This window comes from Monodon monoceros, unplaced genomic scaffold (genome assembly GCF_005190385.1).
Source record: "Monodon monoceros isolate NGI ecotype Baffin Bay Population unplaced genomic scaffold, NGI_Narwhal_1 Super_Scaffold_3, whole genome shotgun sequence".
NCBI classification, from domain to species: Eukaryota; Metazoa; Chordata; class Mammalia; order Artiodactyla; family Monodontidae; genus Monodon; species Monodon monoceros.
This window is the reverse complement of record NW_021703780.1, coordinates 68,826,895-68,845,055: the sequence shown is the minus strand read 5'-3', so window position 1 is coordinate 68,845,055 and position 18,161 is coordinate 68,826,895. Positions and strand designations below refer to the sequence as shown.

At 38.6% G+C, this 18,161-nt stretch overlaps 1 protein-coding gene across 1 annotated transcript in view; it reads right to left on the bottom strand.

The window, feature by feature from the left end:
• The window catches only part of CACNA2D3 (calcium voltage-gated channel auxiliary subunit alpha2delta 3), a 781,826-nt gene that overhangs the window by 40,526 nt on the left and 723,139 nt on the right, over positions 1-18,161 (bottom strand). The window contains exons 33-35 of the mRNA XM_029243037.1: positions 16,647-16,699; positions 14,852-14,907; positions 7,512-7,623 (exon numbers count right to left, since the gene is read on the bottom strand). Of these exons, the coding sequence (XP_029098870.1) occupies positions 7,512-7,623; positions 14,852-14,907; positions 16,647-16,699 (221 nt within the window). The remainder of the gene's footprint in view (positions 1-7,511; positions 7,624-14,851; positions 14,908-16,646; positions 16,700-18,161) is intronic.

The following is an 18,161-nucleotide window of genomic DNA, read 5'->3' as shown; positions in this document are numbered from 1 at the left end:
CAGGATCAAAGGGGCAATACGACTGGGGCCTTACTCATTCTTTGCCTCCTCTCTCGTCTTGCCTCACCCCCATCTCTGTGTTCCAGCTTCCCTGAACTTCCAACCATTTGCAGAACAAACCACAACTTCTTTTGCCTCCACAAGCCTCTTCCCCCTGCCAGGATGCTCCTACCTGCTAACTCCTCCATACTTGGTGGTCTTATATTGGATGCTACTTCTTCCAGGAAGACTCTCTTGATCACTCCAAGCCTCCCTTCTGTGCTCCTGTGTGACATTTACTCTCTAATCCTGGCATGAAGCAGGGAGTGTTGACATTGCCTAGTTACTTCCTTGTAAACTCCATGAGGAAGGAACCATGTGTGCCTCATTCATTGCTGTCTCCCCACAGTGTAGCCCAGTGTCTAGGATATAATTCACAATCAAGAAATGTTCACTGAAGTCCTAAGCTATCTTTAATTTTTTTTCCTAAAGACTTATTTTCCTTTCCAGGCAAATTCCTTAGAAACATCCTTCAAGGTAATTTATGTACCAGTCCTCATATCTTAAAAACTAAATTGTCATCTCACAAATTAGACCTTAGAAACGGGCGAAGCCAATCTGTGATGTTAGAAATCAAGAGAGTGGTTATCTTATGGTAAGTGGGGTTGCACCCAGAAGCGGGTAGGTGGGGGGCTTCTTGGAGGGCTGATGATGTTCTTTCACTTCTTAGCCTGTGTGCTGGTTACACAGAGGTGTCCTCTGTGAGGAACCTAATCAAGCGACAAACTTATGATTTCTACACTTTTCTATATACGTTATATGTCAATAAAAAATTTACTAAAAAAGAAAGGAAAAGCACAAGCCCCTGTTCCTCTCCTCACTCAGACCCCAGAGCCTTTACTGTTTGCCTCCATAGTTTATGATGGAGCTGCTGGGTGGCGGTCTTAAAATAAAGCTTTGAAAGCAAAATTTTCCCAAGGCTACAGTATCTTTTCACTGCTGCCTGCAAATTGTGTATGGCCTTACTCAGATTTCCAACCTCTTGTGGGTCTTCAACCCAGTGTGGAATTTCAACTCTGAAAAGACTAGTCATGGGGGGTACAAATGCCTTCGGCATCAACTTCATTATCTTATTCATCCTTGGCTTCCCCAAAGCACCTACACAGTTTCCGGGCTGTAGCAAGAACACATTAACCTCCCATTGAATGAAAGGTAGTCTTCTCTTTAGTTTGAAACCTTTAGGTCACTTATTTTCATCAAGCAGCATTCATATCTTTGGTTTCTAACTACAAGTCAACAAGGAAAAACACTGCTTGCCCTAGCAGTTGTCCATCTTGGTTCTATTTGTTTTCTCACTTAGAATGGAAATGAGAAACCTAATTTACTCTACTAAATATGATTGCCTATCATTTGCTAAGAGATATTGGCCACCTCATAGAGTTTGTAGTTATGATAATTGGGGAGATAATATCCCTCTGCTCAAAAAGGTTCATAATCAGGACTTCCCTGGTGGTCCAGCGGTTAAGACTCTGTGCTCCCAATGTAGGGGACCTGGGTTTGATCCCTGGTCAGGGAACTAGATCCTGCATGCCACAACTAAAGATCTCACATGCCGCAACTAAAGATCCCGCATACTGCAACTAAAAGATCCCACACGCTGCAACTGAGACCCAGTGCAGCTAAATAAATAAACAAATAGTTAAGAAAAAAAGGTTCATGATCATTATAAAACCAGCAGCGTCCGCTTCACAGAGCCATGAATAGTCAACAATCCTTAAGTCATACATGAACTTGGTCATCTGAATTACCTCTTTCTCCAGGGAATTTATAGTAGTGAAGTGATGTTAGACTTTGAAAAGGAACATTTATGTTTCAACAGAATGGCTTATGGATGTTAAAAACTTTTTATATTAAGTTGGTATGGTATTATGCTTGTGTTAAGTGTGGCCATTTATTGAGTACTTACTCTCTTCCAAACATTATGCTAAATTCACAACATAAATTTCCCCACTTAATTCTTATAAAAAGCCTATGGCTTACCATTATTATCCCCCAAATTACTCAGGAAGAAGTTGAGTTTCAGAGAACTTAGGTTTTTACTCACGGTTACACAATTAACAATTAATGGAGTTAGGACTCACACTCTGAACCCTCTGATTCCATAGCCCCAGCACTAAACCACTACACTTCAGTGCTTTCCTCTGGTGGCTTTAAAGTCCTCAGCTGATGTAGTAAACTATGACATGGTGGACTGGGCAAATACAGAAGCTATTCTGCTCTAAACACTCAGACATGCTGGATGAAATAGTAAAACAAAACAAGTGTGTTTAAATACAAAGGAACTTACAAGGAAAGACACTAAAAGCCAACTTGTACATTTATAACTAAGTGTAAAAACCTGATAATCTGGTACTGTCTGGGGCTCTGAATGGGTAAAACAATGTTAGTGTGAGAAATCTAAATTTAAGCGTAAACTACATGCTGCTTAGGAAAAATATTTACTGTAATTATATGATAAAGGGACTCCTAATTACAAAAACATAACAATTACTTCTGGGCAGTCAATAGCAATAGGATACATGACTGAAGCCCAAATGTAAATCTACTGTGAAGAGAAACTCGGTCTCTATTCTGTTCCCACAAAAATAATCAATAGCAAAGATCAGCTCACAGTAAAAAATGACAAAACACATGAGAAAATAATCAACCAGGAAAGAAAGTAGACACAAGAAACAACAGGATTGGTACCTTAAAAATTTTAACTATTAAAATAATCTTAAAAGGTCTTTATTATTGGTTATAGAAACTTAAGAATAAGACTTTATGTAAAAAATATACAGATTTTTTAAATAAGCAAATAAAACTTCTAGAAATAAAAAAGACAACCTTATTAAAATCTCAATGGATTCTTTGCACACGTGAAACTAATATAGTATTGTAAATCAACTATACTTCAATTTAAAAAGAGAATGCAGTATTTTTAAAAAATCTCAATGGACTCTTTAAGCAGCAGACTAGACACAATCAAAAGGAAATTAGTGAACTCTAATATGCTTAAGGAAATTATGTAGAATAAAGTACACAAACAGAAATACATTTAAATCTAAATACACTTCAGTGATACTTCAGAACATTAAAGAGACACACTTTAAAAGCCATCAGAGGGGAATGAAAAGCCAGACTACTTATAAAGGTACAAACCTAAAAGTCATAAGACAATGGAATAGGATCTTCAAAGTATCAATTTAGATAGTATGAAGTTAAATTATCACTGCAGAGTACATATTAAATAAGAAATTTCAAATAGAGAATGAGATAATTTATCACTCCCAGATCATTCCTGAAAATAACTTCTAATGTACTGTAGAACCAAAAACAATGGTTAAAAACAAAGGCAATGGTAAGTAAACAACTTGGTAAACATCTCATTTACTATAGGCAGCAATAACAGTAATAAAATATTTGGTAGGTTGAGAGCACAGTAGAACTAAAATGTTAGAAAATACTACATGAAAGAGATGAGATGTAATCCAAGCTAGAGGTTCTAAGGTTTTGTTTGTTCTGGAGGAAGGAAGAGATCCTGACCAATTGAAATATGTTTAAAAGGTTAAGGGTAACTAGCAAAAGAGCAGAGTGTATACTTTTCTAGTATACACTAGTATACTGGTAAGGGAAAAAAGGGAATGGAGAAGACACAATGAATACAACAGAAGGCAAAAAAGAAAGAAAAGAAAGGAAAGGAAAGAGGGAGAAAGAAACAAAGAAAAGAAAAGAAAAAGCATGGGGAAGAGAAAAGACAAAATGACAATAGAAATAAATACAAACTTATTGGCAAGCAAAATACATTTTAAAAGATTAAATCTGCAATAATAGAGATAATAAAATTTCAAATCCAGCTATATTCTATTTACAATACAAAATCCTAATGCAAAATGACAAAAAAAAATACTTGAAAATGGAGGGAAAGGGGTAAATATGCCTAGAAAATATTACCTAAAGAAGAACTACTAATCCTATGCTATTATCAAACAAAATAGGCATTAAAGCATAAAGACTTTCATATAAAGAGTGTTATTACACAATGATAAAAGGAATGATTTATTAGGAAGCTACACCAGTCTTGAACAGAAATATCCATGGTAATATAGCTTCACAATATAGAAAGCAAAACAGAGTGAATGACATGAAGAAATGGAAAAATCCATAAGCCTGGTGAGAGCTTGACATCTAAAACAGACCAAGAAAAAAAAAGTTTGAAACACATAAACACACCTTATCCAATGGATACATATTAATCCCTGTACTCAGCTTTTAGAGAATAAAACTTGCTTTCAAAAACACGGGGACAAATACTAGAATACAAAGCAAGTCTCCACACATACTAAAACACATGTGTTATACAGATCACGATGTCATTTAATTAGATATCAATAATTTAAAAAAGATAGCCTCAAAACCCATATATTAGGAAATCTTAAAACACTATTTAAAAATTTACAGATCAAAAAAATGGTGAAAGTTAGAAAATTCTTACAGCTGAATAACAATGAAACTCTCTATATTAAATTTACAAAGATAAACTGGAATGTAGAGAGAAAGTTTATATATATATATATAATATATATAAATGAAGCTGAAAAATGAAATTCAAAAAGTTAAGCATCAAACACAAAATCGTAGAAAATAAAAAACAGGGTAAATCCCAAAAACATAGAAGAATGGTAATGATACAGATAAGAAGCAAAATAAATGAAACAGAAAGTCAAAGAAACAGAGAGAATGAAACAAACTAAATGATGGTTCTTTGGAAAGAAAAACAAAACAAACCTATCTGCACCAGTATGGAGAGGGAGGGAAAGAGGAAAGGAGGAAACACAAGAGGGTGCGAAGGAGGGAGACAGGGGAAGAAGGAGAGAGTGATTTAAAAGGGGCAAAATCACAAATATGGTAACATTTTTAATGAAAAGAGAACACTATTTACAAATGTATGCAATAAACTTGAAGAGTGAGATGAAACAGGCAATTTTCTCAGAAATATAATCACCAAAATCATTTAAAAAAGAAATGGAAATTCCAAAGAGATATTATCTAACCACTAAGGAAACTGAGTGACTGAAAATTTACTCACATACAAAAACAAACAAATAAGCAAAAACCCATCAGTCACTGACAGTTTTATGGGTAGTTTTACTAAATCTACAAGAAATACAATTTAATCTTACACAAAATGTTAAAGATATCAGAGAAAGAAAGAAGACCCTCAGGTGATTTTGTGACAATAAAATGACCTTAATAGCAAAGCCAAACGATAGGACAAGTAAGGGAAAGTATAGTCCACTCTCCTTTTTGAGCACAAATGCAAACATTCACAATATAATATGACCAAATGAATCTAGTAATATGGTTTTTGTTTTCCATTTTTTGTAATCATGACAATGAAAGTCCATCCTGGGAAAGCAAGTATGTTTTCATATTAGATAACCCATCTACTATTAAAGATATTTATAATATATATGATATAGTTCATGATTTAAAATTTTTTAAATTACATGAATGTAACACCATATTTAAAAAGTATTTTAATAATGGATGTAGAAAAAATTTTCGATAAATTTTAACATCCATTCAAGTTTCAAACAGTAACAACCAGAGCAACAAGTACACTTGAAGAGGTTTTCTTTAACCTAATAAATGGTTACCAAGAACTCATAGCAATTTAGGAAATGGATAATAATTAAGGTTGCACAACACTGGAATGTGCTTGATGCCCTTGAATTGTACACTTAAAAATAGTTACAATGGTAAATTTTATATTATTTATATTTTCCTACAATTTAAAAACCCTATATCAAACACCATACTTAACATGGAACTATTACAAGCAATTCCTTTAATTAGGAACAACACACAGTTGTCTACTCTCACAGCTTCTATTCAACAAATGTATCAGAAGTCCAGTTCAATAAAACAATAATTAAGTGTAGAGATTAGAAAGGAAAATTTTACAAATGATATTACTCTGTACGAAGAAAAGTCCAAGAGAACCCATACACAAACTATTAGATCTAAAAGAGCAGTTAGCAGTTGGATGCGGGATATTTAACACACAGAAATCAGTGAGCTTCTCATATGTTAGCAATTACCAATCAGATAATGTAGTTTTAAACATATGCCATTTCTGATAGCAAAAAACCATAAGCTGCTTAGGTATAAATCTAACACAAAATTATAAAACTGTATTGATAGGTATGTAAATAAAGAGAGATATTCAGCTTATAAGAAGGTCCAGTATCATTAAAAATAGCACTTATCTTCAAATTAATCTATAACTTAGAGCAATTTTAATCAAAACCCTAGCATAATTCATCAAAATTAATAAGCTTATTCTAAAATTAATACAAAAGAGTAAAAAGGCAATAATAGTCAAGTCGATTTAGAAGAAGAATAAGAAAAAGAGATTTGTTCTCCTGGCTATCAAGTCACATTACAAAGATATAATAATTAAAGAGATATTGTGTTGACACAGGTTTTGGCAAACCATAAAACCTGAAAACAGATCTGCAAATAGATGGGAATTCAGCCCATGACACAGGTATCATAATATATCTATTGGAAAATAAAAAGTACTCAATATAAAGTGCTGGTTAACAGGCCAACTATATGGAAAAGGACCAAATTAGACCCTACCTCATGACACTCACACAAGTAAATTCCAGAGGGATTACAGTTCTAATGTGAAAGGCAACCCTTTAAAGTGTTCAGAATAAAAATATATGAGAATATATTTATTACATTAGGGCAGACACTACTTTCTGAAACAAGGCACAAAACGCACAAATTAAAGAAGAAAATAAGAATAAATTAGACTACATTAAAATAAAATCAAAAAAAATTTTATATGCATCTATAGACTTCTATAAAAAGTGAAGAGATAGACCAAGGAAGAAGACACATATACAGAGCAGAGAACTGCAAAGAAATCATACCTGAAACGAAAGAATGCCCAAATCAGTAAGAACAGGTCCACCACCCAGTAGAGAACTGCCAACAGGAATGAAGAGGCCAGAGACCCCAAATGACCAATAAAACCAGTGAAAGAGTCCTGACCTCATTAGTAATCAGGGACTCTCATATTAAGCCTCCAAGAAATCATTTCCAATATGTCAGATTTGGGGTGAATCCTGAAGGCTTGGTGCCTTCAATAAAAACACCTGAGAAATTTCCCCAAATAGCTGAAATTGCCAACTGTCAATTGGGAAAAAACACCAATCAGGACTTTTTCCACGCATCTACAAACTGAGCTAAAAATCTCTTATATTCTAGGATGTATTTTCACACATTTGAATGTTTCCCAAACTCTAAATGATCTCTCTAGCAAAGCCAAGTGATGTTTCTTCCAAGCTGATGGAAATACTTCCTCACACAAGAGGGCAGCCATGTTTCCAGCTCTCAACGTAATCCTACTCATGCCAGCCACACTGGCCTGTCTGGAAAAGTTCTATACTGAGCAGAAAGGGGCAGGGGGTGCTTACTTGGAGCAGTCTTCACAAGCAATGTTCCCTGAGGTTTCCTTGATGGTGCGCTCAGAGACGAACGCTGGATATTCAGTATCACAAGGCTCCAGGGTCTGTTTCAATTTCTGGGCTATAGGAATAAGAAAAAAAAAATGATAAAGAATACAAGGCACAGGCTCTGTTGTGACTGGCAGCCCACAGTAACTCAGAACGCAGTTCCGCTCCTGCTGCTCTGTGATTTTTCTAGGCACAGCATAATGCATTGTTTTCTAATTAGTCAAGTGATTTCATCTGCCAAGCAACTCTATAAGCTATAATTCCTCAAGCAGTTCTGCTGGCGTGATCAACTATCATTTATGCATCACAAGAATTCTACTTTCTGGGACAACATCAGTCACTCGGTCTCTGACCTCATACTTACTTGAACTTAGCAGTGACAACAACACACACACACACACACACACACGTATATACATCTGAATAAATATATAAAATACAAGTTACACCATATTATTTAGGGTCATGATACAATTGCATGGTTTTATTACAGAAACAAAATTGAAATATGGAATAGTAAAATACATAATGTCTTTGAAACACAGCCATGAACCTAATCCTACTATGATGAAGTTCCTTGTCCAGTAAGACAGTACTAAACAACCCTGGCACGTGGATGAGTACACAGTAGGTACTTGGCAAGGGCTTGGTGGTGGATTAATTAGTTTAAACAAGTTATGTCCAGTGGGCAAATTCCAAAACCTAAGTCTCAATTTTTTAAAATTTGTAAATTGGTATAATATAGTTCTTTTATAGAGGCTGATGTGAGATTTCAATGAAATAATATATGTTGAGTACTTAGTGCAGTACTTGGAACATAGTGAGTGCTAATGTCAATTAATAATAATAATAGCAACAACTACAACAAAAATAAAGCTAGCATTCTAATGAAGCCATTAGGGATGATGATAATGATGACAGATACTGTAGCATAGTGGTTAAGTCAGAGCAGTTTGGAGTACAAATTCCTGCTTCACTGCTTTTAGCTAATCCTCAGTATTCTCATCTGTAAAATGGAGATGCTAGTAGTACAGGTACTCTTCACAGGAGATCTATTCATGAACATTTTCCCGGTAGAACGCTTGCTTATAGGTTTCCAATACCTAAACTTTGTATTAAGTTTTTGGCTGATGTTTATATAGAAATATAAATACATATTTGTAACAAAGTCTCCAGTTACATTCCAAATGCAACTGGTTTGGATGTCAGAACTACCAGTAGATGTTTTGTAGAATGACCATCTGGGAGGCTGCCGGCACTAAGTGAGCCATCAGAGGGTTACTGAATGCAAAACAACTGTTTGGTAACAACCAGATAATTGTTGGGTGATCAGGAAGCCATGTTTTAAGCATTTGCATCCTAACGTGATCCTTTAATATACAAGCCTTTTTACTGAGCTTTAATTATTTTGAGGAAATTGGTTGGGGTTGAAGAATAACACCTGTAATTTTTCTTATTTAAAACGAATGGAAGTAGACTCAGTCAGCTTTTTATGCATAATATGATTTTCAGGAACTGGTCACTGACATTAAGGGGAGATTCCCACGCTAACTCATAGGGTTGTTCTGAGGAATAAATAGACTAATGCATGTACAACTCTTAACAGAGTGACACACACGCATATTTTCACACACATGTGTGCCCCGTTTCCCCAGCAGCCTTCATGTTACCATCTACATGCCAGGAGTTGGGCTAATTGTGTAGTATTGACAGCTAAGAGCACAAATTCTGGGTGTTGTGAATTCTGCCACTGCTGTATGACATCAGGTGGGTTTTTAATTTCGCCACACTGTAGCGTTCTCATCTGCAAAATGGGAACCAACTCCACACGGTCGTTTGAAGATCAAATGAATTCATCCACTAAAAGTGGCTGGTACATTGCTAGGGCTACTTAAGTATTTGTGCCTACTGCCAGGACCACTTCTACTGTGAAGGTTACTTCATTGAATCCTCAGACTGTCAGCCTTTTTGAGCCACTGCTGTTTGGTTAGAATGGCAAGCAGATGGCTGCCTCCCTGATCCTGACTCCACCGAGGGTACCACGCGGGTAGTCGTCATGCCCGCAAAGGGCCAGGTCCCGAACACTGTCTATCCCCTGAGCCTTCGGTGCTAACTCCTAGGAAGTGTCATTACGTGCTTGCTGAGTAAATGAATAATTCTCTTGAATGGTGTTTTTCAGGCAAATAACACAGACAAAGGAAATGGGAGACTCTCGGTCCCTAATGGCAAATTGCCTGCCTTGGGTGGAAGGCAAGGCGATTTCAGGAGAATGAGGTCCAACAGTCACAACACAGAGGCGCTGGGTGGGAACATCATTCTCTTTCCATTTCTTTGTCAGTGTCCTCGATTTTTGTCAGGAAGATGTCTTTGTTTGAGGCTAGGGAGTTTCTTCCATCTTTCTTTCATTTGCTTTTTTCTCCTTTACCCTAGGGAGGCCAAACATGAAGCTCAGAGGACCTGACTACAATATGATAACATGGTTTATTTTCAGGGTTCTTATTTTTACAATTGATTTCTCTATATGGCAAACAATACTGTGCTTCCCTTTAATATTTAAGTTATCTAACTTTCAAAAAGTCAGTCAGTTGAAATGAAATAAAGATTAAGTAAACAAAAGCACAGATTATAAGTGGATATGGCACAGCATGCAGATGGCATATAATAACCCAATGATGGTAATGGATAAATTTATTAAGAAATTTATATGCCAGATGTTGCTCTGCTTTACATGTATTTATTTACTTAACAGTACAACATGACAAAATTAAAAAAAATTCAAACTGTGAGGTAAGAACAATTGTTATCTCTGTTTTGGAGATTAGTGAATGGAGGAGAGGATGAAGTGAATTGTCCAAATTCATCCAGTGAGTATGTGGCAGAGCCAAAATTTGAACTTGAGCCGTCTGGCTCCAGCACATGTATATATATTTAACTGCTTTATGAAGTTTGGCCAATGAGAGAAAGGAAGAAAGGTCTTTGGGGCAGGCTGCGATAGGCAGCACACGTGATTTAAATAACCCTGATAATTGCACCATCTCTAATTCTAATTGTCTGGGCCCAGTTACAACGGAATGAGTCCAGCGCTCTCAATGGGGAGACTCATTTGGCTCTGATCTTTTCTGGAGATGAAATTCTTTTTCCTCTGACAACTGTAGGGCACCCGTACTAATGTGGTGATGAGCCATTGAGTCTATTTGCAGTATGACTATAGATTGGCTGGAAGTTGCTTGGTACTTTTGGGAAACACACAAATTATCATATAAAACCATGGCCACATTTAATCTAAATAACATGGTTTATTATGAAGACCTTTCTTTGTCTGGAGTGCTATGGAAAACACCACATATATTTGCTAGTCATTACTGTTTATCTATGGAATTTCAAACCAATAACTAAGGCTGCCAGTCATCTGATGGGTACTGTTTTAACTCCCAGGCATTTAAAACTCATTATCTTACAAAGGTGTAGGTACACAAGCATCATGGAGCTCAGATAGACTGATTCCTTATTTTCTCAGAAGGGAAAACTGAAATTCAGAAAGCAGACAAAGCCTGCCTTGAGTCCTAAAGAAAGTGACTCATCACGATCATTACCTAAATAGCAAAACAACCACCACCACCTTTGCAGCCAATACTCACTAAGCGCTTACTACATGCCAAACACCGTGCTAGACCCTTTGATGGATGGAATCTTCACCATCACACAGTGAGCAAGGCCCTGCTGCTATCCTGTTTTACTGACGAAGAGACTAAAACGCAGAGAAATGAAGTTAACTGCTTGCCCACAGTCACACCACTATGTTATGGAGCCCAAATGCACATCCACATGGTCACGTCCCAGAGCCTGGGCTCTTGGCCATCACCCTTTCTGCCTCCCACCCCAGTTATACCGGACGTCTCAGGATGAAGCCGCCAGAACCTATCACTCACTCACAATGAAGCACCCAATGGAGCATCCACACAATTGGATTTCTTTAATTTTCTCTTAGCAACAAATGTCCCTGATGAGAATAACTGACTTGGGTTCACAGTAATTATGTGCAGACAATCAGGAATGAATAGAGTTGCCATTTGAAAAGCTTTCCTCTTCTTTTGTCTCTGTGAATGCACCCCCATTCATAACCGGGTGCCAGCAAGCTCCATTCTCTTTGTGCAGCTTCGCCAAAATGATACCTTTGTGATAATCAAGCAGAAATGGCCTTCCACAGTCCCCTTCATTAAGGAAATGAAGCAGATAAACAGTGTAATTATGGATTCCATTTTTAGTTAAACAAAGATGTATGTCTCAGCTCAGGGTCTTTATCCAGTGAGGGAAGGGTAAATTTAGAATGAAGAAACCTCTCAAGGCAATATTGTTATGGTGCTTGGAACTTTCCCTGCTTACACTGGGTCTGAGATTCACATTTACCTCTAACAAAGATCCAGATGATTGCAGCTCTGTGGGCGAGTGCATTCACCATCTGAACCAGTTTCTTCATCTATAAAATAGAAAAAGTCATAGCCATGCCCAGCAGAGGGCTGCAGGTCTGAATGAGACAATCCACATGCGGCAGCTTGCTCAACTTGGGACTCACAGAAAGCCAGGTGCGTCTCTTGCCGTCCTCCAGCGGAAGTGGCTGGCCTTGGTTTGGGGTTGAGTCCATTTCCTATTAGCTGTCTGACTTACGTGCCTCAGAGAGGCTTAGTGACACATTCTAGCAGTCCCCCCCTCTCAGGTATGTTGAAGGGATCTGAAGAGAACCTAGCTCCAGCTCTCTGGGAAGGAAAAAGCACTATATATTGGCACACAACTTGCAACTATCTGACAAGGTCTTCGTGCAGTCTGTCGATGGAGTGAGAGGATTTGGAATTACCTACTAAGGGTTGTTTAAAAAGCTTCCTAAGACAGAAAACAGAGACCTGAAGCACCACATCATTCCTCTTAGCTAAGGTGGAGGGGGAAGAAGGGAGAAGGGATGTGAAATTTCAGAATGGGAACTTTCACAAGTTTCTGTAACTGTCATGAGTGCCAAGACTATATCCCCTCTCCTAATTCATCTCTCCTGCCCTACACCAGGGTTTCTCAAGAGTGGCACTATTGACACTTTGAGTCAGATAATTCTTTGTTGTGAGGGGCTGTCCTGTGTGTTGTAAGATGTTTAGCAGCATCTCTGACCTCTAACCACTGGATGCCAATAGCTCTCTCCCATCCCCAGTTGTGACAACCAAAAATGTCTCCAGACACTGCAGTGACCCCTGGGAGGCAAAATCACCCCCAGGTTGAAACCACTGGTCTAAGTGGAAATCACAGGGAGGGGCACTTAAAAGAAACTCTACAACTAATTGTCCATGTCAAGGACCAGAGCAAGAGTGAGGGCAGATGCCTGTGGCAGCAGCGAAGGGAAGCAGGCCAAGGTGAGAATGGGGGAAGCAGCAATGGAGGTTGGCGTGAAGAGGGCGCACTCTCATGATCACCACCAAAGCCCCTCAGCCAGGGTGTGCAGGCATGCGGATATGAAGAGAAATGAGAGGAATGCCAGAAAGTGAACCACTGAAGACCACCAGCCTGCTGCCCCAGCACTGAGCACACTCCTCAGAGAGAGCCAGAGGTCTTAGCCAAAAGAGACACCACCACCCAAAACTGGAGGCCCGCCTACCACGCTGGAGACTCGCTCTGTGCCCCATCTTGCACGTGGGCTTTGCATGCACAGTTTAATCCACTGCTCACAACCACATCACGACTACTGTTATCTCTGTTGACAAGCAAGGAAACCAAAGCCCAGAGAGACCAAGCGACTTGTCCAACCGCACAGCTAGCAAGTGGCAGAGGAAGGCTGCCTGACTCCAAGGTCACGGCACTTCATCTCTAGGTGAAACAGAGCTCAAAGCCTGACTGGCAAGGAGTGGTGATTTGTCCCCAGGCACTGGTGCTGCAGAGAGCAGCCATCTAACCAACTTGCCATCCATTCTCTTGGCCTCTATTGATCACCTTTCTTCCTTTTCTCTCACTTAATCTCATGTACCTTTTTTTTACCCCTAATAGTAAAATTGTGGACATGCTAGCCAAAGAAAAATGACTAGAAAAAGATAACAAGCACCCATTATGTAAGTTCCTTCTCGTCTTTCTTTTTCAAATCATGTATAATTTTAAACAAAAGCAGGTTCATGTTACCGGTAAAATTTTCTTTGGGGTGCATGAAAGTTTCCCTATTTCCTATTTTGGTTCCTGCCTAGTGACTTCCCATTGGCCTGACTGCTGATCTGATTTAACTCTACATCCTCCTTTTCCCCAACCATTGGGGGGTTTTGGGGGGTGTATACAACTTTGCATATTGTTTTTCTTGCTATATTACTAAATTTCATAGGTATTTCCTATGCCTTTCTGTGAAGGGGCTGTCATTTTTTTGTGGTAACCGTAAGTTTGTTTCCTATGTCTGTGAGTCTTTTTCTGTTTTGTATATAGATTCATTTGTATTATTTTTAGACTCCACATATAAGTGATATCGTATAGTATTTGTCTTTCTCTGTCTGACTTACTTTACTAAGTATAATGTTATCTAGGTCCACCCATACTTCTGCAAATGGCAATATTTCATTTTTTTACAGTCAACATCATCATCACCATCATCATGAATTAATTACAGCTACCATTTTTGAGGGCTTACTATATTCCAGTCCTATGCTCAGCATATATCATGATTTATCTTACCATTAATGTGCACATACACACAAATGATAAGAGATAAATATTTTTTATTATTTTCTCTACTTTGCCTACTGTGGGGAAACTGAGGCTTCAGGAGATCAGCTAACTTGACAAAGGCCAACCTCAGAGCCAGAATTCAAATCCATGCTAATCTAACTCCACAACTCAGGCCTCTAATATTTTCTACTAATTACTGCTCAAATCATTGATAGTTTTGAGTAATATGATCAGATTTATATTTTATGAAGGTAATGGTAAAAAGGTAATGGTTATCCATTCATTCAGCCTGAGAAAGGCAATGTGTCTATGACCCTTAGATTTCAGCACTGCCCACTAGCTTTTGAAGAATTCTCCTGTGCAGTGTATGACCTCAAAGCCTTAGTTAAGGAAACAGGTCAAAGTGTACATTCAACATGGGCTGAATGAAGCCTGTGGAATTTTTGTTAGACTGAACAGCACTGCCCTTAGCACAAAAGATGCCTTTTGCTGACAGAGAGGAGAAATCATCACTTCTTTGTCCTGGGTAGTTTTACATGAGCACATCCCTGGTGAAAAGTAGCCAGTGAACCCTGGGTTCATCACTCTGAGCAAGGAAAGAGAAGCCCGTTGCTGCTTACCTTTAGCTGTCATATCTGAGTGCCACCAACTGCAGAGGTTAAATTCCACCAGGAACCTAAACAGGAAATGGAAAAGCCCAGTGTTACTTGGTCACCCACACCCTGAATTGAAGTGACAGTCTGTGTTATTCAGCATCACTCACCTCATTTGAAAGAATAACATCATCATCTGGAGATATCAAGGTGCTTGGTTCAGTTACCACTGAATTTTCACTAGGTTTTGTCTTACTTGTGAAAGACTATTTTATCACCAATGCCAGCCAAACCCTGAAATCAGGTTCACCTAGACTCAGGGACTCTTTTGAGAAATATCTGCTTTATAGGCAGAAATTGTTTTCTTGTTATAGTCAGAGTCCATAGTAAAAAGTCAACGTTCAGAGGGCTTCCCCCTGGGCTTCCCTGGTGGTGCAGTGGTTGAGAGTCCACCTGCCGATGCAGGGGACACGGGTTCGTGCCCCGGTCCGGGAAGATCCCACATGCTGTGGAGTGGCTGGGCCCGTGAGCCATGGCCGCTGGGCCTGCGCGTCCGGAGCCTGTGCTCCGCAACGGGAGAGGCCACAACAGTGAGAGGCCCGCGTATCGCAAAAACAAACAAACAAAAAACCAAAGGGCTTCCCCTGCCTTGGTTCAGAAATACAAATGGAATATTCTCTACTTAGACTATGATCTACACTACAAAGGATGTTTTCAAAATTTACACTGTAACACAAATGTATTCAGTTGTGTGTGTGTGTGTGTGTATGCGTGTGTGTGTGTGGGTGTAGGGCAGGGTGGTGGGGACAGAGACAACAAGCTCCATTTTATGAAATTATATCACAGTGCAACTCCACAAAAATCATAATTTCTCAACTGCTAGTAAAGAATGCAAAAGTAATACAAATCATCCTCTAAATAAATGGAAATAGATCAAAATTCAGTCATTTACTTCTCAGGCTCATGGCTGCTATCCTCTAGCAGCTCACAATCAAAATCTCACTATTACCTGTATTTTCTGATTCTTATGTACATTTAGAACTTACTCCCCACCTGAAGTTATAACTTTGTTAACATAGGTTACATTGAAGCAATAAGGAAGACAATGTCTGTTCATCAGATAGCAAGAAATCTGCCTTAAACTCATAGAACTGGAACATTAATGGGGAAAATAAGAATAAGAGAGTTTGGTGCAGCTTGAATGATCTGGTTTCCATGCTGGTCCATGGAATTCCTCCTTTCTGTGTGACACAGTGTTTCTGTAACGTGTCCAGTATCTCATCTGGAAGTCAAGCCTTTCATCTTTGTGCCATTTCAAGTCTGACCTAAGTCACAGATGCATCCAGCAGGACTGTAATTTGACAGGGTAAACAATTAAATCACACCTGAGAAAGCCCCTGACCCATGAGTGCACAGGCCCCCACGCCTGCACATGCCAAGACGTCCAAAGGAGCACAGTGGACAGCCTGGCAATTTGCTCTTCTGACCACAGCCCACCCAGGCTGCATTAAGAACAGCCATACATCTATGTTACATTTAACAGTAACCACAATAAATAAATGTGGTTTGTGTATTGCAAGCTGTTAGTCGGCTAAATGGTGATATAAGGGCATGAGCAGTGACCATGAACAACTTAATAAAAGATAATTTTGGGGACTCAACATTCAATATTTTGAGATGTTCAATCAGGTTATCGCAGAGTATTATGAATGTAATGGTTATTGGAAGCAGAGTCTCCCAATTCACTTTTTAACACAGAAAAGCAGTAATACTTTTTTATAAGCAATAATACTTTTTTAAACATGCAGCAAATTGTACTTACAAGACAAGTTCTGTCATTATCCATTTTATTGCAGCAAGGAAGGCATTATAAGGCTGAAGAGAAGAATTCAGTTCATTAAAAACAATGTATCACACACAAAATTTGTAGTTTAACCTAAGGCTTTACAAAAAGACAATGTTATTTTTCCAGAGAGATTGATATCATGTCAAAAAACAGTGAAGCTCTAGCTGAAAGAAGAAAATGGTTGGATACTGTATCCCAAAACTAACATTTTAAAACTTTGAACTCCCCTGTAGTGAGATGTGATTTACAAGTAAAATAAACATGATCTAATACAGGGGTTATCTCTGGGAGGAAAAAGGAAGTTCACCAAATGATGCTTAAACCTTTACTCTCTGGGGGCTAATATTTCACAGCCTAATGCTGAGCGGTTGGAATCATATAACTAATTTCAAATGGTAATTCACAGGGCTGCCTCTTGGAAAGGTGATTCCCTGTTCTCCATCACTGTATGTCATTCATTGAAATAAGCAAAAGTTGCACATGCTTGATTTTAATGCCGCCCATGAATTATGTAGGATTTAAGCTGCGTTTTCTCACACTTACATATTCAGACTTGAAAAAAATGATAACCATATAAATATGTGATTTTATCCTTGCAGAAAATCCCCTTCACTCTATAAAAGAAGGCATTGACGGGCTAATCTTTATTTCAGAATATTTTAATTAAAAAAAGCAGTGGGATTGTTTACTCTGTGATATTTCCTATGTGGATAATTCAATTTCCTGAATTCTGGAAAATACCAAGTCTCCCCCTCAGTCGGTTCTTTGTACCTAGGTATGCTAGATATGTGAGCGGTGGGTGGATCTGAGAGACAGGTAATGATGTTGGCAAAGCCCGAGCCCCAAGTTGCAGGTCCAGACAAATCTCAGAACCTTCTGTGGTTGTCTTTAGGTAGCAGGGAATTGAAATGCCCAATCCTGGTTTCTGACGTGACAGCTGCTTAATCCTACCTCCTAAGCATTTTGATGATAAGGACTAGAGCTAGGAATGGGAGGATTATCCAGTTTCAAATAAAACAAGGACAAATTTATTTACCCCTGACCATTCTTAAAACTTGCCTATTCAAGCCAGTAAGCAAATGTACAGAACACAACAATCCACTGGGGTTACTCCCAGCCCACCCAGATTTCAGACTAAATCTCTTGCTCTGATTGAGTGTGTCCTCATCATTCCCTGAATCACAGGGCTTTCAGGGTCAGATAAGGATGTGAACTTTTAACTATTTCCTAAAACCAAATGCAGCCATGCAATCCTGTGGTTCTGCCATTATACTCCTTATGGCTTGAAAAATAACTATCTTTCTTTCAAAAGGACCAAGGGAGGTCAGACCATAGGACAGTTTTGTGTCTTTGTACCTGCCAGGATGGGTAGTGACATTTCAGTGGTCCTCCATAGTGTGGGAGGAGAGAATGAATAAAGGGATTAAGGAAGGAAGAGGGGGAGGCACAGGGGCAGCTCACCCTGAGGCCCGGGGCGGGGCCGGGGCGGGG